A 24,733-nucleotide genomic window follows, 5' to 3' on the forward strand; every position below is an offset into this window, starting at 1 on the left:
AGGTGAGCCAGAAAAAAGCAGAACATTTTTTCTCTGCTCCAAAATGCCCTGTGTGCTTCAGCACCTTCCATCATTTACTTTTGCTGTAGGACTGCTATTAAGTCTAAATGCAAACTCAGAAAGGGAAAAAGTTCTTCTTTTAGGTAAATTTCCTGTTAAAAAAAATCCAAGACATAGATAACTAAAAAGCTGTACTTAACTATGCCCACATGCTCTGGCAATAAAAAGGACTCCCTTTTTTATAACAGAAGCTCAGTAGGTTAATTCATCTGCTCTCACTGCAAGATGGCATGATCAGAGACACTTCCTGCTTTTGCCTTGCCTAGGATGACACTAGTACAAACATATATTCTGTACATACAGAATCAGTCATGTGGATTCAAGTTGCCATACACAAGAGGCTCAGATTTTGACAAGCAAATTTGTCAAATTATTCATTTCAAGGTTTGGAATATCAGTCATTTATTCATTTCAAAGTTTTACCAGATGTATCTGCATGTCTTTATGCATTATGCAGTGTACAGTATAAGAAAGAGAGGGTAAGAATGCCTTTTCGTGTGAAAAGAGAAAAATCTCTTGTGTTACTTGAAAGGTATTCTTTTTTCACAGTCTGCATTACCATCATTGTGGCTTCATTACCTCATCCTAAATTGCAGCTCTGACCTGCATGAGACAGTCAGCCCCAGGTCTGACTCACTCCAGAGGTAAGTTTGATCTAAGAGACTTTACGTACTCTCATTTATGAAACAAGGAAATGGACAACACTCTCCTAGTTCAGCAAAGATTTTCTTCACAGTGTGTAGTGCTATTTCCCGGTACCTTGGTTTTACCCCAGGCAGGCCCTGGACAGAGTCAAGAACCCAGATCAAGCTTAAGATGAACCCATTACTGAAAACCAGGATTTTAAAAGAAAGACATTGAAACATGGAAGCCCCTACCCTGCTCAAGTCAGAGGAAAACACAGCTTGGAGAATAATGATGCTGCATCTCTTTGTGAGGTCCTAAGTGTTAGCACGTGATGAGGGGCGTAGCTGATATTCCAGTGTACATCAAAATTTAACTCTTAATTTTAGGTAATCTCCACTGTGTCACAGAAACTATTGCATGTAGGTTACTGGCTAGGAAAATAAATTCTTTTACTGCCACAGTAGCAGAGGAAAGCTGACTACCTCAGCATGCCTCCTGGCAATAGCCTCCAGCATTTTGTTTCTAAGAAAGTCTGGCCAAATACAGTCACTATAAATTTTAATTAATTAATTTATAGTGATTAATTTATTTTAAATTAATTTTAATTTATAAATCACTATAAAGTTTAAAAGTATTAATATTATGACAGCAATACTGCATTAGTATTTCAAGAATTGACTTAGTGGTTTCAAAGCCTAACCTCCATTTTCAAGGAGGACTTAGGAACGTGCTTCTCACTGTCTAGTGTGAGAAGTTGGCCACTGGCATTTAAGTCACAGTGACAACAAGGCTATTTTGAAAACCACTCTGCTTAATCTACCTACTAGCTCAGTTTTCATGACCACATACAAAAGAACAAGGGAGCTGACAGCAAAGAATTTTAACATTAACATGGGGTATGTGCTACAGGCGTAGTTTGGAATAAACCATAATACACATGAGTAAGTAGATGGGCTTCAACTGCACTACAATCACAGAGTTGTTACGTTAAATGTATCTTACTGTAAAATTCAAGCAGAATGTCTCTTCTACATCTTCCCCGGGGTAATCTAAAAGTTGCTGAAGACTCCTACATGAGGAAAAAAAATATCAAGATATTCAAAAAGCAAAACAAAAATCAGCAAAAGTAAACAGCATCATAAATCTGGATAATAGAGAGAGAGAATCTGAGTCACCTGAAGACATAAGAAAGAAATACAGCTCAGAGATGCTTTGTTAGAAGTAGATACCTGGAACATGGATCCACTTTAATGATCCTGGCCTTAGAATAGAATTATATTTCTAGCTCTTAAGGACTGCAAGGTATTTATGTCATCACCACATAAAGGTCTAAGGGTGGAGGGAGAGTGTGTGGTGGATTACATCTGTATCCACATCATGTAGAAAATAATCTCCTGTCTCTCAAAATCCTGCTGCTGTCTTCCTGGTATTTTACCTCATTATTATTCAATACAGTCATAGCTTTGTACAGATAAATCAGGTGACAACTCAGAAGACAAAAGAAGATAGCAGTCTGTCCTGGGTTGAGAGACACAGGACTAACTTTTCTTCTAATGCTGGGGAAAATTGCACTTTTAGAAGACTCTAGTGTCTGAATTTGTGAAAATATTTACTTTATAGCCAGCCAGGCTCCGTGGGATTCAAGGTTAGTGTTTTCGAGCTTTGTCAGATGCAGGGACAAGGAGGAGCAAGGCCTGGGCATTTGACCCAGGCTGGCCAACAGGAGTATTTCATACCATGAACGTCACATCCAATATAAATTAGAAAAGTTTGCTGCGTAGTTGGCTCTCTCCCTGATGGCGGTGGGTCCAGACAACTCCTTGCCCCGCTGCCGGAGCCCTGAGGCCTTCCCTTCCTCCGGAAGCCATTGCGCTCGCAGTGTCCGACATTTGCTGTCCCTGCTGGGAGTGCACAGCTTCCTACTGATATAGATGGCTGAGTATAATTCCTGTATATTTTATATCAGTATCGGGATTAATACTGGTTCTTTAGTATTATTGTTAATTATTTAGTCTTAGTCTATTAAATCTATTTATATTCCAACCCTTGTGTTTCTTTGTGTTCCCCGATTCCCCTTTCCGGGTGGGGAGGGGTCATCGAGTGATAGAATAATTGTCTGACGACAATAGATTGTTATGGGTTCTCTCAAACCATAACACAGTCAAACAGTGGGATCTTAGTCTCTCAGTGTTAGAGGGAACCAATATCCCCATGCAATTAGGCAGAAAAAAAATCAATACGCCATTTAGAAAAAGGAATTTCTTCGCTCCATTCAACTCCTTTCTGGAATGGGAGAAGGTCAGAGTCACACTGGTTCAGGAATGGGACAAAACACATCCTACATACAGTTCCCATCCTGGGCTACACCATGAGACATGCAGCGGATCTGCTGGCTAACCCAAAGCTGGCTTGAGGGGAAAGGCTGAGGCTCGGATCTGGGGTCACACATGCAGTCACGCAGTGGAGGGAACAGCCCCCGCCCCTGTTTCCAAAGGTGCGTGGTAGGTATCTTTTGGCTGTGTTGCTATCCAGTTTCTGGGATCAGGAAGGTGGGTTAGAGCCTAAGCAGATGGATCTGACAGCTTGTGGGAGAGAAGTCTGACATGAAATTCACTACTGGCTTATGTACTTTGATAGGATCACAGCCTCCCAAATTAATCAGTCACTTAAAAGGACCAGGAGGTGTTTTACTGAACAGCTTTTACCCTTTGGCATTTCTTCTTCTCAGATGGTCAATCACCCTTCCCAGAAAGGCTGCAAATTTTGCATACCTTCCTTCCGTAGGGGATAGCTCCTTCAAATCCTCTAGGCAGGGCTTCACATTCAAGAGTTTTTTGTACAGAGCCAAGGGAAAGTGAAGGTCTACCACTGTGAAGTTGTATATTGCAAGACCGCAGATGATGCCAATCAAGTGAAACCAGTTGTGTTCTACAAAACACTGCAAAACCACATAGAGAAATCCTGATGAGACACGCTGTCACAGGGGCAATGCACAGTACCCTTTCCCCCATGCACTAAGAAGCCAGCCCCTGTTTTTCCAACTGGGACAAAAAATCAGAGCACTCCCATCAAGTCCCAGTTTGGTCGTGAACTCCTTGCTGGAGCATGGCACAGAAATGAAGATTCAGAACCCAAGTCCTCTTACTTTTGTAAGCCATGATTAGTTGTGGAAACAGCAACAGCTGCTTTCCACCTTATCTGCCTTTTATTTCCCTTTTACAGACCTCTGCATTTAGACATTAACGAAGCTTCGGTGTTTGCTGTCTATGTACTGCAAGAAAATGTGTTAACAATTCTCTCCCTACCACCCATCCTATCTTCTATTAAAAGCTTGTGCATAACCACGGTGCTACCCAAGCAAGTATAGCAGCATAGGTGTTGCTATACTGCCCTTCATTCCTTCACATATTTATTCTCACACTGGTGTATCAGTCACAGACTGGCTGCCTATATTTGTTAAATGTTGTAAATACGTGACTCTCATTTTCAGTGCTTACACTGTCATTATTCTTAGTGTCAAACGACTTGTTTTTATAGCATTAACATGAAGAGTAATTGCTATATAATACTGTTTACAAGTTATAAAAGGAACCATGTAATTTCCTTTCTTGTAAAATGTAATTAATAAATTCAAAGAACCCCCACCAGGACAGCTACACCTTAAGGGAAGACTGACAATATTATTTCCCATCTTGCTAGCTAGGCAGGTGAAGATAAGAGGACATAAACCACCACTTCCAGCATAATGCTATCTGACAGGTACAGAACTTGTACTTCCCACCCTTCCAAAACCAACCAACTTTCACTACAAATTGTGTTTCTTGCTGTTTAAAAGCTTCCTTACATAAAGCATTAACGCATTTAGATCCTGAAGATGATAGTGATGCATGACTAAGTAGATTGGTTGCAATTACGTGAACAGCAAAGGAAACAGAATTCTAATGCCATTACGACCTAAACCTCTGGTTCTGTAAAACAGCACATGATTATCACGTTCATGATAATAAGAGTTCTATTAACTGTCATCTGATACTTAACACAAGTTCTATTACGGAATGAGAATAAAGAGAAAGAGCCAACTCCTTATGGGTACAGTCATCACCATTCTACTAAAGTTAATGGACCTATACTAATTTACACTAACTGAAAACAGAGCTCACATTGTATTGTGGGTGGAAAATGAGAGGAAGGTAATTTCTTTCCCATAGTTTGCCACTAACTTTCTTGTCATTCAAATGCAGCATATTATTTCAACCTGGGTGTATAGAGAGCAAGGGCTTACCGTGTCTGAAAACCACAGCAGGTTTGACTCTGGGTAGTAAGTGAACATGCCGTAGATGGGGTTGAGGAGTTCTTTTAACAACAGAAGGAAAAATTCCTTTGTCACTCCTCCAGCATCAACAGCTTCCTCACCATCAAAGATGACCTGCAGAAAAGGCAAGTCAGTAACAGGGATGCAGAGCTGAGGCTGAGTGAATCAGACAGCTTTCTTATTGGGAGCCATGCAAAACAGTTTGTCTAAGATGCTGAAATCCACTGCAACCCACTGAAAGTGCTCTGCTTGTAGGGAGGGAAAAGGAACAGGGGGTGGCAAATCAGATAGTTTGAAAATGTTTTAACTCCTTATGCAAATCATAAACAACCACCTGTTCTCCCAACAACAAAAGCAGCGACCTGACAGCAGCTGCTGAGTTTTGTGGCAATCTCTCAGAAATAAAATATGCCCTATTGTAAGTGGCCTGTTCCTGCAGAAGAGCAAATTATAGACTGCATAACATCACAGAACTGATTCCTGCCCTGCCCCTGCAGACACACCTGGAAAAGAGAGTAAATCCCCTGCCTGCCTTCTTGTAAACTGTCCACCGCCAAAACACAAGTCAGAGAGGAGAAAGACTCAATCCCCACGTTTAATAGATCAAGTGTTCCTGTGTGCTATACCTACAGAGAAGCCACTGTACACTGGTGAGGTGGTAACATTAAGAGCTAAAAGGCTGCAGAAATGGCATCTGGATCCGAGGATGCTAAAGGTGTGGGGAAAACTTACTTTAAGAGGTTTTTTCAAATCAATGTCTGAATGGATGCTCAACTCCCTTAAAGCATCACCAACTAAGTTGCTCCTGCGAACATGAAGTACCAGGAAAGGGCTTCTGGCCAGCAGAGGCTCCAGGGTGAGAAGCATGAAGACATTTTGCAAATTTGCACCATTTATTGCAACCTGTAAATAAGAGAGGAGTGAAAAATAGCCACTGCTCAGCTCCTTTCTTCCTATGGAAGGAAAACAGTTAACAACTGTATGCCTGGTGTTCCTTTCATCCTTACTCTTTTAGTTTGGTTGCCGGAGGGTACAAGGACTACATGCTCACTATACAAGGGTGTGTATATGTGTGCCTACTTGTCCTCCCCATTTCCCACAACATCATCTTTTGAGTCCACTGATTGATTCACCAAATTTGAGCGAGAGAGATCAAATTCCTGAATGCTTTTTGACACTAGGCAGGTGGGTGGGGAAAAGACGCTTTACTCATGCTCTTATTGAGTTAAGAAACTCAGTGTGAACACAACCCTGATGAGTCAGAGAGTCCATGAGGGAAAGTAGTGTTACTAACATACCAAGCGAGGAGCCAGTTGACAACCACACCTGGGCCTAAGTGGTTGTCTTCATAAAGATTCTCTCAGCGCAACAAAACCTTTACCAGACTGCTGTCCTGCCAAGATAGGGTAGATACCCTCCTCACCGTAATCCACTGCTCACAAACTGGGCAGCTGAAAATACACACAAGAGCATGACAAGATGAAAGAAGAAGGTGACTCCAGCTTCTGAGTATAGGCTGAGCCTCTTCTGCCTTGCTGCAGGCTGAGTTCAAGCAGCCATAGAAAAGCTAAGAAGTGGGTATTACATAGAACCAGCACCATGGCCATGAGTAACTATGATGACAGTTTTCTACCCTGAAGGAACCTGACAACCAAGGACCTCAACAAATTAATTTCACAGAGGATGGGACCTAGTCCCAGGCCCCGGCTGCATTGGATGAGTGACAGGTGCTCAATGCTTTGCCCCCCTCAGGAGCCACCTGCATGAGCAATGCCTGGAGCTAGGAGGTGGCACAGAGACCAGCTGTCCTTGTCACAGCCTGGCTGTGAGCTGGCTTGGCCGCCACCTACAGGGTAAGGTTGCTGGAGCTGAAATCCTGCCATGACCATGCTCCTGGAGAACCCCAGCTCTGCACAGAAGTGAAAGACACGAAGCACTGCCTCTGCAATATCCAGGGCAAAGAAGTTCTCCAGCTACTCTTCTCTAATGGAAACAATAAAGTGCTGCACACACTAACTCTCAGTGAACACCTTTCCCTGCTGGTATCAATGCAAAAGGCAGGAAAAAAAGAAATGGGATAGGAAAATTGGGAGAGAGAAGGATTACCTGCATCTGTAGTTCTGCATCCGTCTGTAACATCTTGGTCTTGGCCTGAGCATCAAAGATGAAAGGATAAGAACAGAGCGTCACAGCATCCTGCAAGAAAGGCAGGCAGATTCGTTCCCATTTACAGCTTCCATAACACTTCTTTAAATAAGAGTAATGAAAAAACAAATTTCTTACCTGCATGATAGATGGTCTTACTTTCTGTGAAGGAAAAAGAGAAATATTAAAATCTTTTAGTCTTTTGATTTTGTGTCTTGTATTTTTTTTAGACACATTCAAAGAAAATTTTTCTCCTCTGGGACCAACAACCTTTCCTCTTAAAGAAAAGCACGGGAACTTCCTTGAAGAAAATGCACAAGTCCAATTCAAAACTTGAACAGCAAACATTACTAAGAGGACTAACTGGCACAGAAGCCTGTGTTAGCCTGCCACAGGTGAGACTTCCTCTTATGAACAAAAACAAGAAAACTACCCCAAAGGCAGAGACCATACGAAACAACAGGAGAGACCATAAGGCTACAACATGACAAAGTAAGACCACTCCTGCAATGCAAATTACTCCTCTCATTAGCCATATTGACACATTTTGAACTATCACCATTACATAAATTGGAGTCAGTATTTTATTCTGCTCACTTAAAGTAAGCACATAGTAGCAGCACTATTTAAATGATGGAAAGTAGGGGACAGGGAACACAGCACACACAACATTTAGAAAGTCCATGAAAACACACAAAAGTTCTTGCTACAGTCATCCTTTGTCAGATTTTTTTTTTTGGTGTTTTCTCACACTTGGGATTCCTTTCCTTGCTATAATTAAATAATCTCACCAGGCTCCTACACAACATATTCCAGCCCTCATTTTAGTTATCTCCTTTTTTACAGACGGGAAAGTGAGGCATAAAAGAGGTGAAGGGTCTTACCCAAGATCACCCAGCAGGTTACTGGAAGAGCCAGGAATAGAACCCACATCTCTTGAGTCTTGGTTCAGTCCCCTAGCCAGAACGCCACACTGCCTCCTCTTACAGAGCAACATTTTAAGATCACTGGCTACATTATTCACAATACCTGCCTAAACAGCAGAAGTAAAGGGTAAAAATTATAATTTTAGTATGCAGGATTTGGCTCCTGAGGTCTTGATTACATTAAAAGGATCCAGTGACTGAATTAATCGCCTTGTGCAAGGATTGAATGAGATTCACATGAATAATCACAGAGATTGTTGCAAGCATCAGTTAAATATTGTTAGCTCCAGCTCTTCTGACAGCCTTATTTTAAGTCAACTTTGTCAAGCCACTGAGTACCCAAATCTGAGAGACTTAATATATAGATGCTCCTATACTGAATACATTACACTGCCATTAAGGATATTAAAAATACAGATCTCTATATCCAGAGACACAAACGTGGACAGCTATTTCAAGGACTATATATAAAACTACTTACCATTCCAGCCTGATGCAAGAACCACATGAGATAATCCTCCTGAATGTCCACCAAGCTGGAAATCTCAGGGATATAAAACTTATCATATTCTACATGCTTAACCTTCTGGTTTACCTAATGAAGAAAACAGATGGTTTTTAAAATATGGATATATTCAGCATTTTTCTTAGAACACACAGGTTTGCTTTCATAATCACAGAATCACAAAATCACAAAAAAATCAATTGTAGCAGCTTGCAACAATAGGTCCCAGAAAGTCTTGCAAAAACACGTAGTCCCTTCTATTTTAGTATGAACCAAGAAGAAATTGAGATAAATCTCCCTGCTTTATATTAGTTTCCCCTCCTCCTCACCCGACTAACCAGCAACAACACAGTGGGAGCAGAAAGCATCAAGAGACAGGTATTTGTGATGCCAAAGCGCACAGTTTGGTGGCTCAGCAGCAGCATTCTTTAGAGTAACTTTTTCCTAGTGTTTGAGACAGGACTAAACAATCTTCAAGTACCCTGAATTCAGGAAAACCACTAACATCTTCCCCATGTGGTGTCTTGGTGGACAATGACACAGCTCACAAGCCAGGGCCATGACCACTCTGCCCCTGCCAATTGGCAAAGGGTAGACAAGAGTGAATCATCTTGAGCCAACACACGCCCAGGGTTTTCCTCTTACCTTGTGGAGTTTCTCCAGAAGCCTGAGAGCAGCTGTAATGTAGCTACTGAACAGGACTGGGATCAACAGTGTCTTTCTTCCACTGAGGAGGTAAACCACTGCACCTTTATAGAGGTCCACTAGCCTGAGGAAATATCTTGGGCATACTTGAGACCACCAGTTATCTGGAAAGTAGAGGAACATCAATATAAATCCTGAATTAAAGGCCAGAGTAACTCCTAAATAAGGGGTTATGGCCAAAAATAGGAGAATGCACCTAAAGGTTATTTCAAAAAACTTCCCTGTTTCTCTCCTAATTGTACCAACAGGAAAGTGAGCAAAAAGTCAGGTAGATACCTGAAATTGAAAAGCTCTTCCCTTTCCACTCTCGTACACCCCCCCCAGTCATTACCAGCCCCAATCTCTGATCAGTGAGAGAGCCTGAATTCAACGTTTTTCAACTTTGAATTCAAGATACTGTTTCACACATCTTGTATTCAAGATGCTGTGATCTTGCGGGCAAAATGTTGTCTCTCATGAGTTATAAGGAAGAACTGGCCAGGCCACCGCTTTGTAGTACCACATACTTTTCCAGCAGGTGTCACAGTATGTTACCTGGCACATCTGTACTAAAGGCTGGAACTGCCCCTCTTTAGAAAGGCTGATTTCTTTCTTGCCAAGGACAGGTAACCCTTACCTCTCCTCTGGAGAGACCCTGACTATTAGCTTCTTTGCTAGAACTAATCCACCTGCAAAGTAGAAGCTGGAGCCTGGGAAACCATCATGTCAACTGTTAGAAACAAAACCAATTTATCCTCTCAAGTGTCCGCACAACAATAGATTCTGGCAGGCAAAGGTATGAGAACCCTTTACATTTCTGTATGCTAACAATCACAGTGGGCTACTATGAGCAGAGGAGGAAATTTGGTTCCAAAGCCTCTTTGAATACAAAAACTAAATCACTAAACTTCAAAATAAATTTCCCTGCAGCAACGCTCCTGGAGGTCTGAATTCATTACATAGCATTTTACATGACAATATGAGACTTAGTAAAGAAACGGAGTAAGCTAACAAGGTAAGTAAGATCTTAGGAAACATGAGTAACAATTATTAAGCAGTACATGTTCTGCTTAGCCTAAAACGAGCTCATAGGAAATAGTGTAAGCAGAAATGAGAAGATTCAGAAGTGGTAGAAGAGCTGGGTTGTCCAGCTTGGACACAGAGCAGTCAATGGGTTTTCTGTACCTTATACAGGAAAAAGTAACTTTATGTTTAGTATATTCTTTTATTTACCTTATACAGAAAGGATATTCTAATGTGGACAACACATTAAATTTAAGAGAATAAGATCATTTAATCCTCATGATATGAATCTATGTTCACATAGAGGCATACAAATTGAACTGGAACTGAATCTCTGAATGTAGGTAAATTAGATAAGGTAATTTAGATTAACCTCCCTAGTAAATGTTCTTTGAAATTATATTTTACTTCTAAATCAAAACAATTCTTAATCCAAATTTTCTTTCTCATTTATTATCCTCACCACCATAAATTTTATGTCTTATATTACTGTAACTAACTTCCCATATCTAACCTGCATGGCACATTCTTCATCTCCTCATAGTTATGTTTAAAATTCAAGTTTTACATTTATATTTCTCTTACATGGGAACATAAGTTTTGGGGGAAGGATTCCTTGAGTCTTTTTTGTTCCCAGCTGCTTTTTAGAGGCAACTGCTTCATAACAACACTGTGTCACAAGTAATAACCAATTAGCATTGCAGCCATTGTAACAGAATAGAAAAATTAAACCAACAGTAAAACATGACTGAAAAACCTAAAGGCAACACTGTGTCCCAGCTCGATACTGAGAGCAACGTGCGTCTTAAATGACAGCCTCTTACCAAGAACTTTGCTGGGGTTCGTATCTAGGCGCAAAATAGCCATTGCTAGAGGAAGCGTTAACGTGATGTAATACTTGGAGTCTTGGAAGGGTGGGAATTCAGGAAGAATCAGATAGATCCTCATCGCCTCAACATCTGGTGGTGAGCTGGACAGCTGAGGAATCAAAAAGCTTTCAAAGCTCTTCAGTATCTAAAAGAAAACAAGACGAAAGCAACTTATCCTGGGTGACAGAACACCTACAATGTAGATGATGTGTAAGAATTGATGAACTGGAGCACACTCAGAACAGGTGGACTTCACAGCTTTGCCTCATAATCTTTTAAAAACACTCCATAGGACAGGACTAAATTCCATTTTTTTCCAAAATGCATGAATGTTTGAATAGGTTTTTCCAGGGCTGGCTAAAAGTTAGTTAACCCCTCCTGTTAAGGTCACACCCCTGCTTTAAGTCAAACCCAGAGAAAAAAAAAGCTATAAAAATTATAGCTAAAATTGGCATGGGGAACATACATGATGTTATCCCACAGATCTGCACTCATGAAAGAAATTGTCTACGTTAATTATACAACCATAAAGTACTCAACTCCTGACAGGCAATAAATGAGCACATAGTCATTATTTAACAAGTATAACATACACAGAATTAATTCTAGCAGCCATTTCAAGGATTAAATGCCACGAGATAAAACTTTTTTAAAAAAAAGTTTAGAGACACAGTCTAAGAAGGTGAAAATCAGCCCAGGTCAATGGAGAAGTATCCATTGATAACATGAAGGATCTGGCCTGCAGATTTGAAATACAACACTTTCACAAAAAAACCGCTGTTACTCGCATGTTACAGAGGGACAAAGCCTTTATTTCCCCTCTGAATACCTAAAACCCCAGAAGTGCAATACCTGGTCTAGGAGAATGGAGTGCTGAGAGTTCATCAGCTTCTCAAACAGCACTCTGGTGGAGTTCAGATCGATCCCTGGGATCTTCGGACTGGTTTTAAAATGTTCATCGATTCTTAAAAAAAATAAAATCCCACAGACAGGCGTAAGTTTAAGGAAAAGACACCATAACCTGTGTATTGGAATGGCCTGAGAGCAAGCAATGGAGAAATGACCTCTAGGGAATTAATCAGACTAGAAACAAAGCAGAAGTTAGAATCTTCTTGCCAAAGACAATATGGACAACTATCCCTTCTGAACTCCTCTGGGCCTTGGTTAGGGTTGGGATTCTTGCAGAGAATGTCAAAGTCTTTGATTTCCCCAGGAGTCCTTCACTGACAAAAGAGCCTGCTTAGATAGGCTGGACTGCTTAAAATAATCTGTAAAATATGTATCTATCATATGTATCAGGATCCTCTGTGTTGTCCTCATATACACTACTTTTATAGCAAAATCTGTTTAATCACACCCAGAAAGAAAGGGAAGGGTGTTGCATAAGACATTGACTGCTATACAAGAGAATATCAGATGAGGGGTTTCAAAAGAAAACAGGGGAAGATACTCAGAGTAGCTCTTTGGCAATTCCACACTCAAATTTTCTAAAACTAAAGAACAACCACAATCAAACACAGCACAGCTGAGAACAGTCTTCACGTGGCCTTTAGTTGCAACGAACACATACTGTCCTTTCTGCTGTGCTTAGAAGGCTGTTAACTTCCTCAGGCTACCTGTGTAAGAGGGATAATGAAAGAAAGCCTGCAGAGGACAGCAGCCAGATCTAGCAACGCTGAATGTCCAGGCCAGCAGGCAAGTTACCCATCTCAGCGTGTACAGCATGATCAGCATCTGGAGCAGAGGCTCTCAGCACCATTGCCTGCAGTAAAGCTGCACATAAAACCTTGCAGTTGCTAGTAAAAAAAAAAAAGGTCATAGCTACAATTCCACTGACCTCAAGGATTTCCCAAGTTTGCCACTACTCATCTGAGACTGTGTTGTATTAGATACTCTGAAGGAAAAGGCACCTCTTAAAGATGGGATGCATTTGTCAGTTTGCTGGTGTGGCTACAGTGATGTGAGAAACTAAACATAGCCTCCTGTAGTCAAATGGCTATTTCCGTAACAGCACAGGCACCAGGCTGGACACAGCTCCTCAGAGTCACACTGCGGTACAGAGCGCTTTGCCCTGTGATGTGCAGTAGTACCAGAGCGCGCCCAGTCACACAGCCATGGAAAAGCTGCTTCTCCATCTAACTCTGTGTACCACAACGCCGTATTGCAAACAGGCCTATATGGCATTAGGATACTGGAGGAAAATAGCAGGGTATTTCTATCAAGCGCACCATGACATAAGGCTTCACATATAAAGGTACATGGTTAAATACAGCCTCGCTTCAGTGTTTGGTGGCTTCAAATCTTATCATTCGTTTGGTCAAAGATTTTCTGTAAAATTTAACTCCTGCACTAACAAAGACATCACTGAAGTGGAAGGAGAACTGCATTGGAGTGATGAAGTCATAAACTCCACTCATTTCCACGTGGGACTATTTATAGTGACTCAACAACTTGGATATCTCAACAAGTGTTTTAAACCAACATGACAACTCTCCTGATGCAGTAACACCCTGCCTTGTCACAACACTAAAGAAGAAGCCATTGGACAAGCAGAAAAACGCAAAAACAATGAGTAAATTGTATTCTTTTTCAAGTTCCTCTTGGAAAATATTACTCAAAGATTACTCAGAGTAACTAAGCGTTTCTTCACCTAGTTACAGGTCACTTACTCATCACATCACCATAAAAAATTTCTCCTCCTCCTCATCTTATGCTGTTACCTCCCCAACATTTACAGACACAGCCAACACAATCCTTCCCAACCCACAGCCTTTGACTCAGCTATGCGTATCACATCCTTGTCACCACCTGTTGCTGGTTACACCCATTTGAAATTCCTGCTTTTGTAAGCAGGAGCACAAAACTTTCCACAACTGATGTCACCTACAAGGAAAGTGCTTCCATGCTGCCCCAGATGTATTTTTCAAGAGCAACCTGTATTCAAGTATACCTCCACATGCACCAGCCCCCTCCAGCTAGCACAGATGGGTAAAATTCCCATCTTATGTAATACTCCTATCCCTCTTTTTTAAAGATGGTGTTATTCGTTTCATGAGGAAAAATAACAGTTGTGACAAGTCCAAGCAACCTGTGCCACTTACAGTACACTCCCCATGCACTTTCTTAGACCGTTTGCCTTCCTTACCCAGCTCTGACCACCCACCTCTTTAGTGAACGCTTTCTGCCCCCATCTCCTGTCTGATCAGAGAAATCAAATCCTGCTGCAGCAGAGAGTGAAGCAAAGGGATTCCAGCCTGCCTCAAGGGAAAGCCAGACTTCTGAACTCTGTTTGCTACTTACTTCTTCTCCAAGAAGCTTCCATTCCAGCAGGCAGCTGAGGACAGTATCTGAACAACATTACTGTTTGCAGCAGGAAGACAAAAGAAAACAGATAGGGAGGTTATGAACAGATGTCCCAGAAAATCTCTTCAGCTCTCTTCCCTTCCTTCTATGGGAAACAATGTCAGGATGACCCCTTCAGAGGCACAGAGGGTAAGTGGTTCATTCAGGATCAGGTAACGCCCCTCTTTGAAAGGAGGGATGTTAGCAGTGCCTCCTTTCCACCTATTCTGCCCTTCTCGTGGTGGGCACACAGGGGAAGGAATTTAATCAGTCTGCTCACGATTTCTTGCTGCTTTTCATAAACTCCAAGCACACAATGAAGGACAATTTTAAGAAACATTTCCCACCCACCATTTGCAATGTTCTGAGGCAGCCTCAAACTCCTCTGGTTTTGCTCTGAAGCTCTAACTTGGCAGCCTTGTGACTGGCAACTGTCCTCCCCTTGGAAACGACCAAGAACCACACTTGAAAGGGCTACTAAATTTCAAGTGAAAGCATGGCACGGAAGCCAACAAAATTATTTAAATAACACTTTCAACAAAAGGCTTGTCCAGTGCCACAATACCTACTTGACAGAATTAGAACTGTTCTTTTCTAAAAGCTTTTGCCTCCAGACATCTATAGTTTCATCATTTATTAAACAGGTGTAACGTGTTTCATTTATGGTCCGGAAATCATCAGCAGGCAAGGAATTCTGTGAGAAGATACAGATTTCAGCAAAGACAAAGCTTGTAAAACAATTCCTTCTTATCCATAATCTCTGTTTTCTATATATAACTGATAGCTCCCTTAGTGTGGTCTCTGAACAGGTCTGGTTAGGAAGCTGAGGCATTGCTAAGAAATCCGAAAGGAAAGGCATGGAAAAGAACCCAAGATCATCATCAAGTACATTTTAAAAAGCGGTAAAGAAAAAAACCAAAATATCGTTTCCTTAAATGTGCCAAAGCCCTCTTAAATACCACTATATATAACTACAGGCTTAGTACATTTATTCTAGACCTACTTCCATGCCTCAAAAGTGTCTTTCAACACTTCTCGAAAGAAATAAGAAAACAGAAACAGAAAAATCAATTCAACATTCAGGCCTCCATCCAGCATATCTTGACAAAACCCCAGTGTATGTGGACACGCAGACCCCCGTGTCTCACCAAGAAAGCAGCCCCTCCCTTCCAATCCACAAATGAAATACCTCCCCTCCCTGCTGATTGAACTGAAATCAGTGTCTTCCCAATGGCTCTTTGATGTGCCTCTAAAGGAAGGCAACTTTCAGCCCCTCCTAAAAAGTTGTAAATCCCTGTAACAACCATCATCATTGGTAAGATTTGTAAGGCAGAATGGACTCCAAAGCAACACTTCACTTTTGGGAGGTATTACCAAAGAAAAAAAAAAAAAAAGAGATGCATTGTGAAGGGGAGCAGACTGGATAAGATACTTCATTTGTTTTACCTCATATTTGGAGCAAAGCACAAATGTTTGGTCTCCTCCAGAGAAGATATGTTTAACAATGTGATATTTACAGGCGTCTGTTGAAGAAAGAGATGCAATTGTGTTAGAGGTTGACGAATGCAAGTTTCTACTGAACCTCTTCCCCAATGTTTACACTGTCAGAGTCTCAGGCTTTACACTACAAGGAGCATCTGGGTCTCTTGAAGGCCAGACTGAAATCAGTTGGAACTCAGAACTGCAGCACTTTCTTGAGAGATACACAGGGCCTGGCAAGAGGGAAAAATTGTAGTTTTTAAACTGCAATTGAGATTTTAAAGAGAAACGAAGGCCCTCAGAAATCAGTATCAGTATAATTTCACGAAGGCTCAAGATCTCCAAATGTTGAATTCTGCCATGAAAAAAGAAAGAGAGAGTGCACACATTAACAGAGAGAGCAAGAGGTCACCCAATAATTTCCACAGTGCATTTGGGACAGGAGGATGAGTTTCTTCTGCTATTTCAAGAACTTTCACAAAACAATGTCAAGATATCTTTAGACAGCCATGGGTGAAATTAAATTATTTATGTCCACTTGCAACTCCAAATCACGCATAATACATACCAGGTTTCCCTGAGATTTGCCCATTGTGAGCTGCCCAGTGACCCTTGACAGGAGAGGGACACTTAACATTGCAAGTGTGCCCTGTTCCCAGCTGGCCTCTTGTTCCACAGCCAAATGCATAGATCATTCCTGAAGAAGGCACAAAGGCTAAAGTGTGATGTCTGTAAGAGAGACAGGTACAAAGTTTGGGCCTTGTTTAACAATTAAAAGGCAAAAAACCAAACCAAACCAAACCAAAACCACAAAAGCAGCCTAAAACTTATGCTCAGTTCCCCTAGGCCAGAAGCTGGTGCAAAGTAGTATTTTTACACTAGCATCAATGCTCAGTTTTTGCCACCTGATGGCACCAGTTTATGAGATGAAGCTTCTTAGCGACAAAGAGCAGCATGTGACAGCATAGGGCTGGTATCAGGCTCACAAACTGAATTAGCTTAGTCATTTGCTAAGCCTGGCAACAACACAGCACCAGTGTTACTAACTCCCTTTTCATGAAACAGGCTAGAAACTTGTGACCAAAGGAGCTACTCCAAAGTCCTGGTGAATTATTAAGACGGCAAGGTATCTTATACCAGGTGACAGTACAGGGAACAACCCCAATTTAAAAAAAAAAAAACAAAAACAATTCCTTCCTTAAAATTCTCATGGGAAGTAAAATTTAACTTGATTTTGACATGTAGGGTGCAGAAGCAAGACTATTCCCCGTATTTACAAGGCTCAGTGTCAGCATTTACCTCCACCAAAGAAAAAGACACACAAAGACACAGGACTCACCTGCCACAAGCAATCTGGGATACTTCACTGCCCATTAGCTCAAGAACTCTTCGGGGGTTCACTTCATCATTCATGGAGTCATGTCCCAGTTGCCCGCAGGAACCTGCACCGAACGTGAACACCCCTCCACTCTGTTAGCAAATCAAACAGCATATTCTCCATTTAGGGACCCATAACCCAGCAGCATCTCTCTGACTCCAGTCCAGTACGAGCCCAAGTTTAAGCAGAGACTGCTGGGGATTTCCAAAGGATTCAGAACAGAAACTTGAGTTCTGCCAATGCAGCTTCCAAATAGTTACCTGGCCACCCAGAATTATCTTTAGGTATGTCTACAGTAGCCCAGCTTCCCTCCCCCCCAAAAAATGAATCTGAAATCCCATCAGGTTTAAACATGGCTGAATGGTGCCCATTTCCACAGTACTTTACACCCATCTCTGTCACCTGCTGATCACAAGGACTGTGACCTTTTTCCTTCAACAAGAGGTTCTACATAACTGATCTTCTACAGTGTTTTTCCCACAGGAATCGCAATGTTAGCTGCTTTAATTAATTTTAAATTGGGGAACACCAAAGCACCAAAAAAGGAAGCAACACCTAGGAAGTGGCAGAGGCAAGGCAAGAACCAAGCAGTGATCTTCCAAATCCTAGCCCTGTCTTCTGTCCACTAAATTATACACCACCTGGAAACAGCAGGTTTGGAACCAAAAACCTCTTGTAAACGCTGTGACTGACTGCTAATGTTTCATTTAAACACCCATTCATTTCAACCTGCATTTTATTCTGATGCGCAATATCATTCTCTTTTTATCATCCAAAAAAATGCTATTTTCACCCCTTTGAATGTACATTTATAATTTTTTTTGCTCAAATCTAATTCCTTTGAGCGATTCACCTGAATTTTACTATTCCTTGTCATGGATTAGCAACATCTTCATCTTCAAGAACAGCAATGGATCATGCTGGCAATGAATCTCAGAATAAATTATAATAAGACTACACTTTCTATTTAGTTTCTTTTACTGGGGTTGGATGGAATACAGTAAGTCAATCTCTTCTTTTCCACCATTACCCAGGACATTAATGTGAAATCATGAGGCAGGTAAGACAGCAGCCAGGGTTCCCAGGTTAGCATCTTTACCTTTGTCAGAACTGCTGTGTGTTCCTCTCCACAGCTGATGTAAACAACCTTCTGAGACCGTAACAGCTTCACATGACAAGGGGATTCTCGGTCTGCGTTGAAGACAAAGAAAATAGAGAAGCTGTTTCATAAACGCAAACTTAGATGTCCAAAAAAACCACTGGCGGTCTGATTTTCAGATGTGGTTTACGTGTGCAACAGAAGCTTTAACAACTGTGGAAAAAAGTGATGTCCTCGAGTACTTCACTACTGCTTTCCTCCTCCAATTCCTACAAGATTTGGCCTGGCTCAAAGAAAATTGTCCAGAGCAAGAATGCAAATCTTGTATAAACTCAGCAAGCCCTTGCAGTTTGGGAGGTATGATGAGTGCAGGCTAGCTACACCCACCTTCAGCCTCATGCTCCATTCCAGACTCCTCACTGACAACTGCAAATGTTTGTTTCCAAAACTCTGCTTAGACCTTTTCCATACAGAACAATCCTAACACATGGGGTACACCAGCACAACACACATGACAACCTGAATCCCAAGGTGTATTTAAATGTGTAGCCTTCCTTCTGTTGTCATCCTTTAAGAAGTAGATCCTCCTACTTGCGAAGGCTAATCTCTGCCAACCGTTAAGTGATGCTTTTCTCCTTCACTCTGACATTCTAATCCTGAAAAGCGTGTCTCCCAAGGATGAATACACTACATACGGTTACATGTTTTACTGATGTAAAAAATAAAAAATCTGAGCATTTCAAGGAGCAGTCAGCACTCCAAAACAGTTGGATATTAACGGGAGCAGCCGCTTACTTCATACCAACTAAAAATTAGGTTCCTACCTACGGGTGTTGTCCATTTTTTAAGATTTGACAGCTGCTTTTTTCTGGGTAGCGAAAGGAAAGTGGTCACATTGTCATGGAATTAGAAATGACAGCAGATTTTTCATTTACTTTGTTCTGTACTTTAGCACCCTGATCTTTATTTTGACAGGAATAACACTTATCTCTACAGCATAATTGTTTAAATAACAGTGCTGTAGACTACTCATGTTTGCAGTTCATGTTCACTAAGTATAATTCACACTGTCTTACCATGATTCACTCACCATAAATATCATGTATTTGCTACAGTGCTATGTATCGAGGGGTAAGCAGGGTATGATTCCTGGCCAACACAGACCCACAAGCAGATGTCCCTTATATGTTCATTTAAGATTACCCTCATGTCAAAGCAAGCCTCTTGTATATAAACTACAGTTTTGTTGAAATTAGAAGCATTTATCTGCCAGTCTACATGGCAGGAACATGGCTGCTCTTATACTAGATCAACTCCAGGTTACATACAGTACAAGAGAATACAGCTGGGGCATTTTTGAGAGAACACAAGGTATCTTACAAGCCTTACAATTGTGCTTCATATTTCTAAAAGTGTAAAGCAAGATGAAGATGAAATGACACAACATTCAAGCCTCCTTTGCTAAACTACAGGCTGCTTTTGAACAAGTGCTTTAAATATGTTTCAGCTGGTAGGGCGAGTTGTCAAAATGCATCATTCCACCATAGGTACACAAAATGTGAGGTAACTCTTTTCTCTTGCAGCATACAGTGTTTATATGCTACTACATTATGCAACCTAACGTTTACAAATATGCACACCTCATGTATTCACCCATGCAAATTGAACTACCTGTGCATGCTAGGTATCACATCCACACTCAGACAGTTGCCTAGATATTTAATGCTACTCAGCAACTATGCAGAAAACAATGAAGAGGTTGATTTGAAGCTCCAAAGAGCATCTTTAACTCACTTGCTTTTACAAAAAGTTAAGAATGTGTTAACAACAAGCAGAGGAGATTGGGGTTTTTCAGACTAGTGGTAATGTCATGTCCACTCATCAGCCTCATTTATAAACCTATCTTCAAGTCTGTTGATGGCCAGGCTTCACTGAACACGCCACCTGAAAAAAAACTACCATAGGCCCTGAGCGTCTGGAAAATTGTGCAACAAATAAACTAGACAACACTTTACAATACTGAGATACTACGTGTTGCCATCATTTTGTAGCATACAAATGCTCACCAGTCACATACAAGTTGGCAAAGAAGAGGATGGGTTCAGCCTGCTGTTCCACAGGGAGAGCCTTTGCTCCACACCAACTTCAAACAAAATATGGACAAAGCATTTTTGAGAAGAGGAAAAAAGAATATAAACATAACTTCGATGCCTGCATGTTGACACCCACATTTGAAAAACCATTCTTTTGACCTTCCTAACCTCCTCTAACATCTACAAGGGGAAAAAAAGTGTTTCTGTTCCTGCTAAGTATGAAAAGCCTGTAGAGTCCACCAGAGACTATTCCTCTGCCCCCTCCTCCCAAGAGGAGTTGCTGAGGGTTACACATCTGCTCAGTAAAAATATATTGTCAATGCAAAAGTAGACACCAGATCAGAAAAGTCCATCCTTCTTTCACCTAGGAGCACAACTTTAATACCTCGTTCATCACTTAATCCCAGTTGTCCTGAGCTGTTCTTCCCCCAGCCAAACACAGCTCCTGAGAGAGAGAGGGCAAAACTATGGGCTCCGCCTGCAGCAACCTGAGCCAAAGGGATCCCATCAAGAGATTTGACACGTTGTGGACTGGCTTGGGAGGGACATTCTTTACCCAAGCCCAGCTGACCATAGCTGTTCTGCCCCCATGTGAAGAACTGGCCATCTGAAACAAGGAAAGAAAGGGAACAGTGAGTAAAAGCTGGTCAACAGAAAAGTAAGTTTGTCAAAACAAACAAGAACTGGTGCTGGGGCCCTCGCTCCCACTCAAGCATTTTGATGGAAAAAATCAAGCAACACGTTCTTTGCCAAAATAAAAGCACAGTCTGAAGCCACCAGGTAAATAAACAGACATGCAACTAAGTACAAAATACAACATCAGACTGCTGTAAAAGAACAGTCTACATGTTGCATACAGAGGAGTAATAGCCAAGGATAATTTCAACACAAAGAAATTAATTACGCGCATTTTTCTATGCCAAGATGGAAAGCTTTTAAGTGTTCCTGCCATTATTCAGCAGTGAGACAGTGGGTGGCCCGTCTGTAACATGGTAACTGATCCGTTTTATAGCCTCCCATTTGGCCTAAAAGCAGTTGGGACAGGGATGGCCTTGGTTTATTATGCAGAAATATGCAATTTTGGACACTGCAAAATAACAGCACGAATCTTGGTAATAAATAATGAATGTTACAGTACCTGCTGCCAAAGCCAGGCAATGCCAATTTCCACAGGAAACTTGCAGTATTGTCTGTTGGTTCAATTTCTTTATCAACCTAAAGAAGACACTATGTTAGAATACCTGTCCACAAATACAGTATCACCTTAGATTGAAACTATGATTTCTATTCAGATATTTGTTCTACACATAACCTATGGTTTAGGACTGAAGAATGGTGTTTTAAAGGTGATACAGATTCATACATAATAGATGCACATCTGTGGAGACCATTAGACACCTGACTACTAACTCTGACTACGTTTACTGCTATAACACTGAATCCAGCCATCTGGAAATGGTGCAAATAACTGGTTCTTGGTGTCTCTCTCACTACTCTTTTTCAGGCACTGATATTTTTCATGCTGTCAGGGGTGTAGCAGTTACTATGAGTTACAGCACTAAAACCTCTTCAGTGCTTTGTACAGAGAACAGCATGTTAAAGGTTCAAGCCATTTCACAAAAATGTTATTTTTAAAATGGCACTACCACATTGATGTGTGAGCCTGTCTCTCTGTTACATCGGAGCCACCTGCAAGTTAAGAACTGTCTTCTCACAGAGCCCTTCAGCTCAAACATCAATGTTTTTTGACTGAAACTCTTTTCCTTTAAATACCATTTCAACAATGACAGCCACCCTAGACAGATGTCCCAAATTTCTGCTCTGCACTGGATCTGCAGAGGCAGACTGAATAAGAGACAGACTACGTCTGTTATTAACGTAGCATGATGCAATACCATTAAGTACAAAGAGACCGGTTATCTTTATTACGGCAATAAGCTGAGACCTATCATCCATAAACTGCTTTGGACGGAGGACCCTTGGTGTCCGCCACTGGCCACTGCCACCATCTACATGTCCTTGCACTTAACCCTATTAGTGCTCTGACACAGGTAAAAGTCGTTAAATAAGTAAATGAAGAAAACTGAGCACTACCCTGAAGTTTCTGAGCAACATTCACTGTTCAGAATTGCAGTAGGCTGGCTTAGTAGCTTTGCTGCTAACGGGCAACACTTCAAAAGAGTTTCAGAGCTGAGGCACCAGTTCATGCAGCCATATATTTTTTTTCCCGTTCTTGAAATGTATCTCCTATCTCAGAGGACTTCCTAGGGACTGAAATAGAGACGGATATCACACACGGCATTTCTATTTTTGAGTCCTCCCTCATGCACCTCCTTGCTCTGTACAAAACACAGTGGCATTTTTCATTGAGGAAGCTGAGCACGCTCTGATTTTCTTTTGCATGCCTCAAGCACCTATGGGTAGAAAGTCTGTCCTGTCCAACCTCCTGCAGACTTGTCTGAGTCCCAGGGGGGCTCAAGAAGCACCAAAACAGTATGGAAAAGGAGGAGGCATCATTCTTGCATCCCAATGTGCTAAGTGCCCAATTACTGCCCCTCTGAGCAAAAGTGCTCCCACCAACTCCAGGTTGGAAAGTGAGCAACCCTTGATGTATTACCATCTCCAAAGAGCTGCCTTAAGGAAACCTCAACCTGCTAAAAATTTACCTTGGTACCGTCACTGCATCTTCTATAGTAGTAAGGCCCAACTGTCCATCGCTGCCAGCACCCCAGGAGAAGAGCTGTCCCTGGTCGCTGAGCGCCACGCTGTGGGACTCTCCGCAGGCCACATGCACGATGTGCTGCCCGGCCAGGGCTCCAATTTGCTCTGAGGAAAACAGAAAACCTCTTTGGTCACAGGATTCATCTCCCAGTGACATGCAAACATCAGGTCTAGGTGAATCTGTTTGCAAAGCCATTCAGATGGGTGCACTGATCTCCAATTTAGTTTTAAAACACTTCCTACAAGAGGAAAGCTCCAGGTTTTACTGAAAAAATGCAGCTGCTGAGCTCTTCTGAAAGCCTGGTCTGTAAGCCATAGGATAAAAGCAGATACATGCCCCCAAGCACAGTGATGGCCTACACACAGATAGCTTCACAGATACAGGGATATCACATTATTTAGGAACAACCAGACTTCCCAGATTTTAGGTTTTCTCACTCAGTTTTGATGTGGGGATCAGCCAGGACGCAGAAGAGGGCAGACCTGTAAAACATATTTGACCTTTCACAGCTCTCATGTCCAACAAAGACAAGTCACCCACAAAGCTAATCAACTCATCCACCCCTTGCTTTATTGCTTGATGCATGAAAGCGTATGTGTTACAACATCCCTCATCCTAAGCTTGGAACAGGTTTGAATTTACCAACCTATTACTACCACTGTCAGACACTCATAAAAAAGTCCCATAAAAAGGAAGCAAAGCAAGAAGGCCTTACAGGGGAATAAAAGAGGAGGGGGAGTGTGTGTGAGAAAAAAACCCACTCAGTCCTCTGGAAAATCACCCACAATTGACTTGTCATCATTACATCACGTTAGGCAACTGTGGGAAATTACAGAAGAATAGCAAGGAGGATTGTAAACATGCTCAAGTGACCTGCAGTTGAGGTGTAGTAAAACACATATATCATACTAATCATTGTTTAGTCTTGTGTGCTTAACAAGTAGAACATCTGTGTTTAGATAACACAGGCCTGTGATAGACTTAGAGGCACCCTATCGGACATGCCTGAGATTCCTGCCCTGCTGTGGGAAAGATCAAAGTACAGTGGTAAACTACGCCTGCGTGAATCCTTGATAAACAGGCAAAAACAGCAGGTTCGGGGATCCTTTAGCAAGGACCAAGCTCCTTGGTGCTAGCGTTCCCACTTGTGTGCCACTGCCCTGGTGCTGCTTTGGAGATCCCCCAGTCCACGAGGTAATAAAAATAAACGTACTCTTTGCATTTCAACCACGGTTTTGTGGTCGTTCCTGCATCCTGCCTATGGCACCTTACACACCCACTGAAATAGGTTTGACAACTACTCTTAAAACGTCAACAACCAAATCCTATTCATTATGCAGAGTTTTTACAAATGGACATGAAGAAGTTTTGTTTTGCAATGAAACATTGGAAATGCCAAACATCTGATGGAAAAAATCCCCACAAGCCAGACAGAAGCAAAGTTAGTTTTCTTTCTTTTTCCTTGAATA

General features: G+C 41.6%; 1 protein-coding gene across 3 annotated transcripts in view; it reads right to left on the reverse strand.

The window, feature by feature from the left end:
* HERC3 (HECT and RLD domain containing E3 ubiquitin protein ligase 3) overlaps window positions 1-24,733 on the reverse strand; it is a 52,012-nt gene that overhangs the window by 6,686 nt on the left and 20,593 nt on the right. For 2 of the 3 annotated variants that reach the window (XM_074148296.1, XM_074148294.1), the window contains 19 exons: window positions 23,209-23,368; window positions 21,681-21,757; window positions 20,928-21,149; window positions 18,450-18,541; window positions 17,312-17,442; window positions 16,541-16,701; window positions 15,940-16,016; window positions 15,063-15,187; window positions 14,452-14,511; window positions 12,004-12,115; window positions 11,107-11,296; window positions 9,221-9,384; window positions 8,552-8,665; window positions 7,283-7,306; window positions 7,106-7,195; window positions 5,732-5,902; window positions 4,970-5,113; window positions 3,459-3,625; window positions 1,690-1,756 (listed from right to left, as the gene is read on the reverse strand). In XM_074148296.1, coding sequence (XP_074004397.1) covers window positions 1,690-1,756; window positions 3,459-3,625; window positions 4,970-5,113; window positions 5,732-5,902; window positions 7,106-7,195; window positions 7,283-7,306; window positions 8,552-8,665; window positions 9,221-9,384; window positions 11,107-11,296; window positions 12,004-12,115; window positions 14,452-14,511; window positions 15,063-15,187; window positions 15,940-16,016; window positions 16,541-16,701; window positions 17,312-17,442; window positions 18,450-18,541; window positions 20,928-21,149; window positions 21,681-21,757; window positions 23,209-23,368 — 2,348 coding nt within the window. The remainder of the gene's footprint in view (window positions 1-1,689; window positions 1,757-3,458; window positions 3,626-4,969; window positions 5,114-5,731; window positions 5,903-7,105; window positions 7,196-7,282; window positions 7,307-8,551; window positions 8,666-9,220; window positions 9,385-11,106; window positions 11,297-12,003; window positions 12,116-14,451; window positions 14,512-15,062; window positions 15,188-15,939; window positions 16,017-16,540; window positions 16,702-17,311; window positions 17,443-18,449; window positions 18,542-20,927; window positions 21,150-21,680; window positions 21,758-23,208; window positions 23,369-24,733) is intronic. The other variant, XM_074148295.1, reaches the window with a different exon arrangement.

The sequence above is a fragment of the Numenius arquata genome, chromosome 5 (assembly GCF_964106895.1).
Source record: "Numenius arquata chromosome 5, bNumArq3.hap1.1, whole genome shotgun sequence".
In the NCBI taxonomy this organism is placed as follows: Eukaryota; Metazoa; Chordata; class Aves; order Charadriiformes; family Scolopacidae; genus Numenius; species Numenius arquata.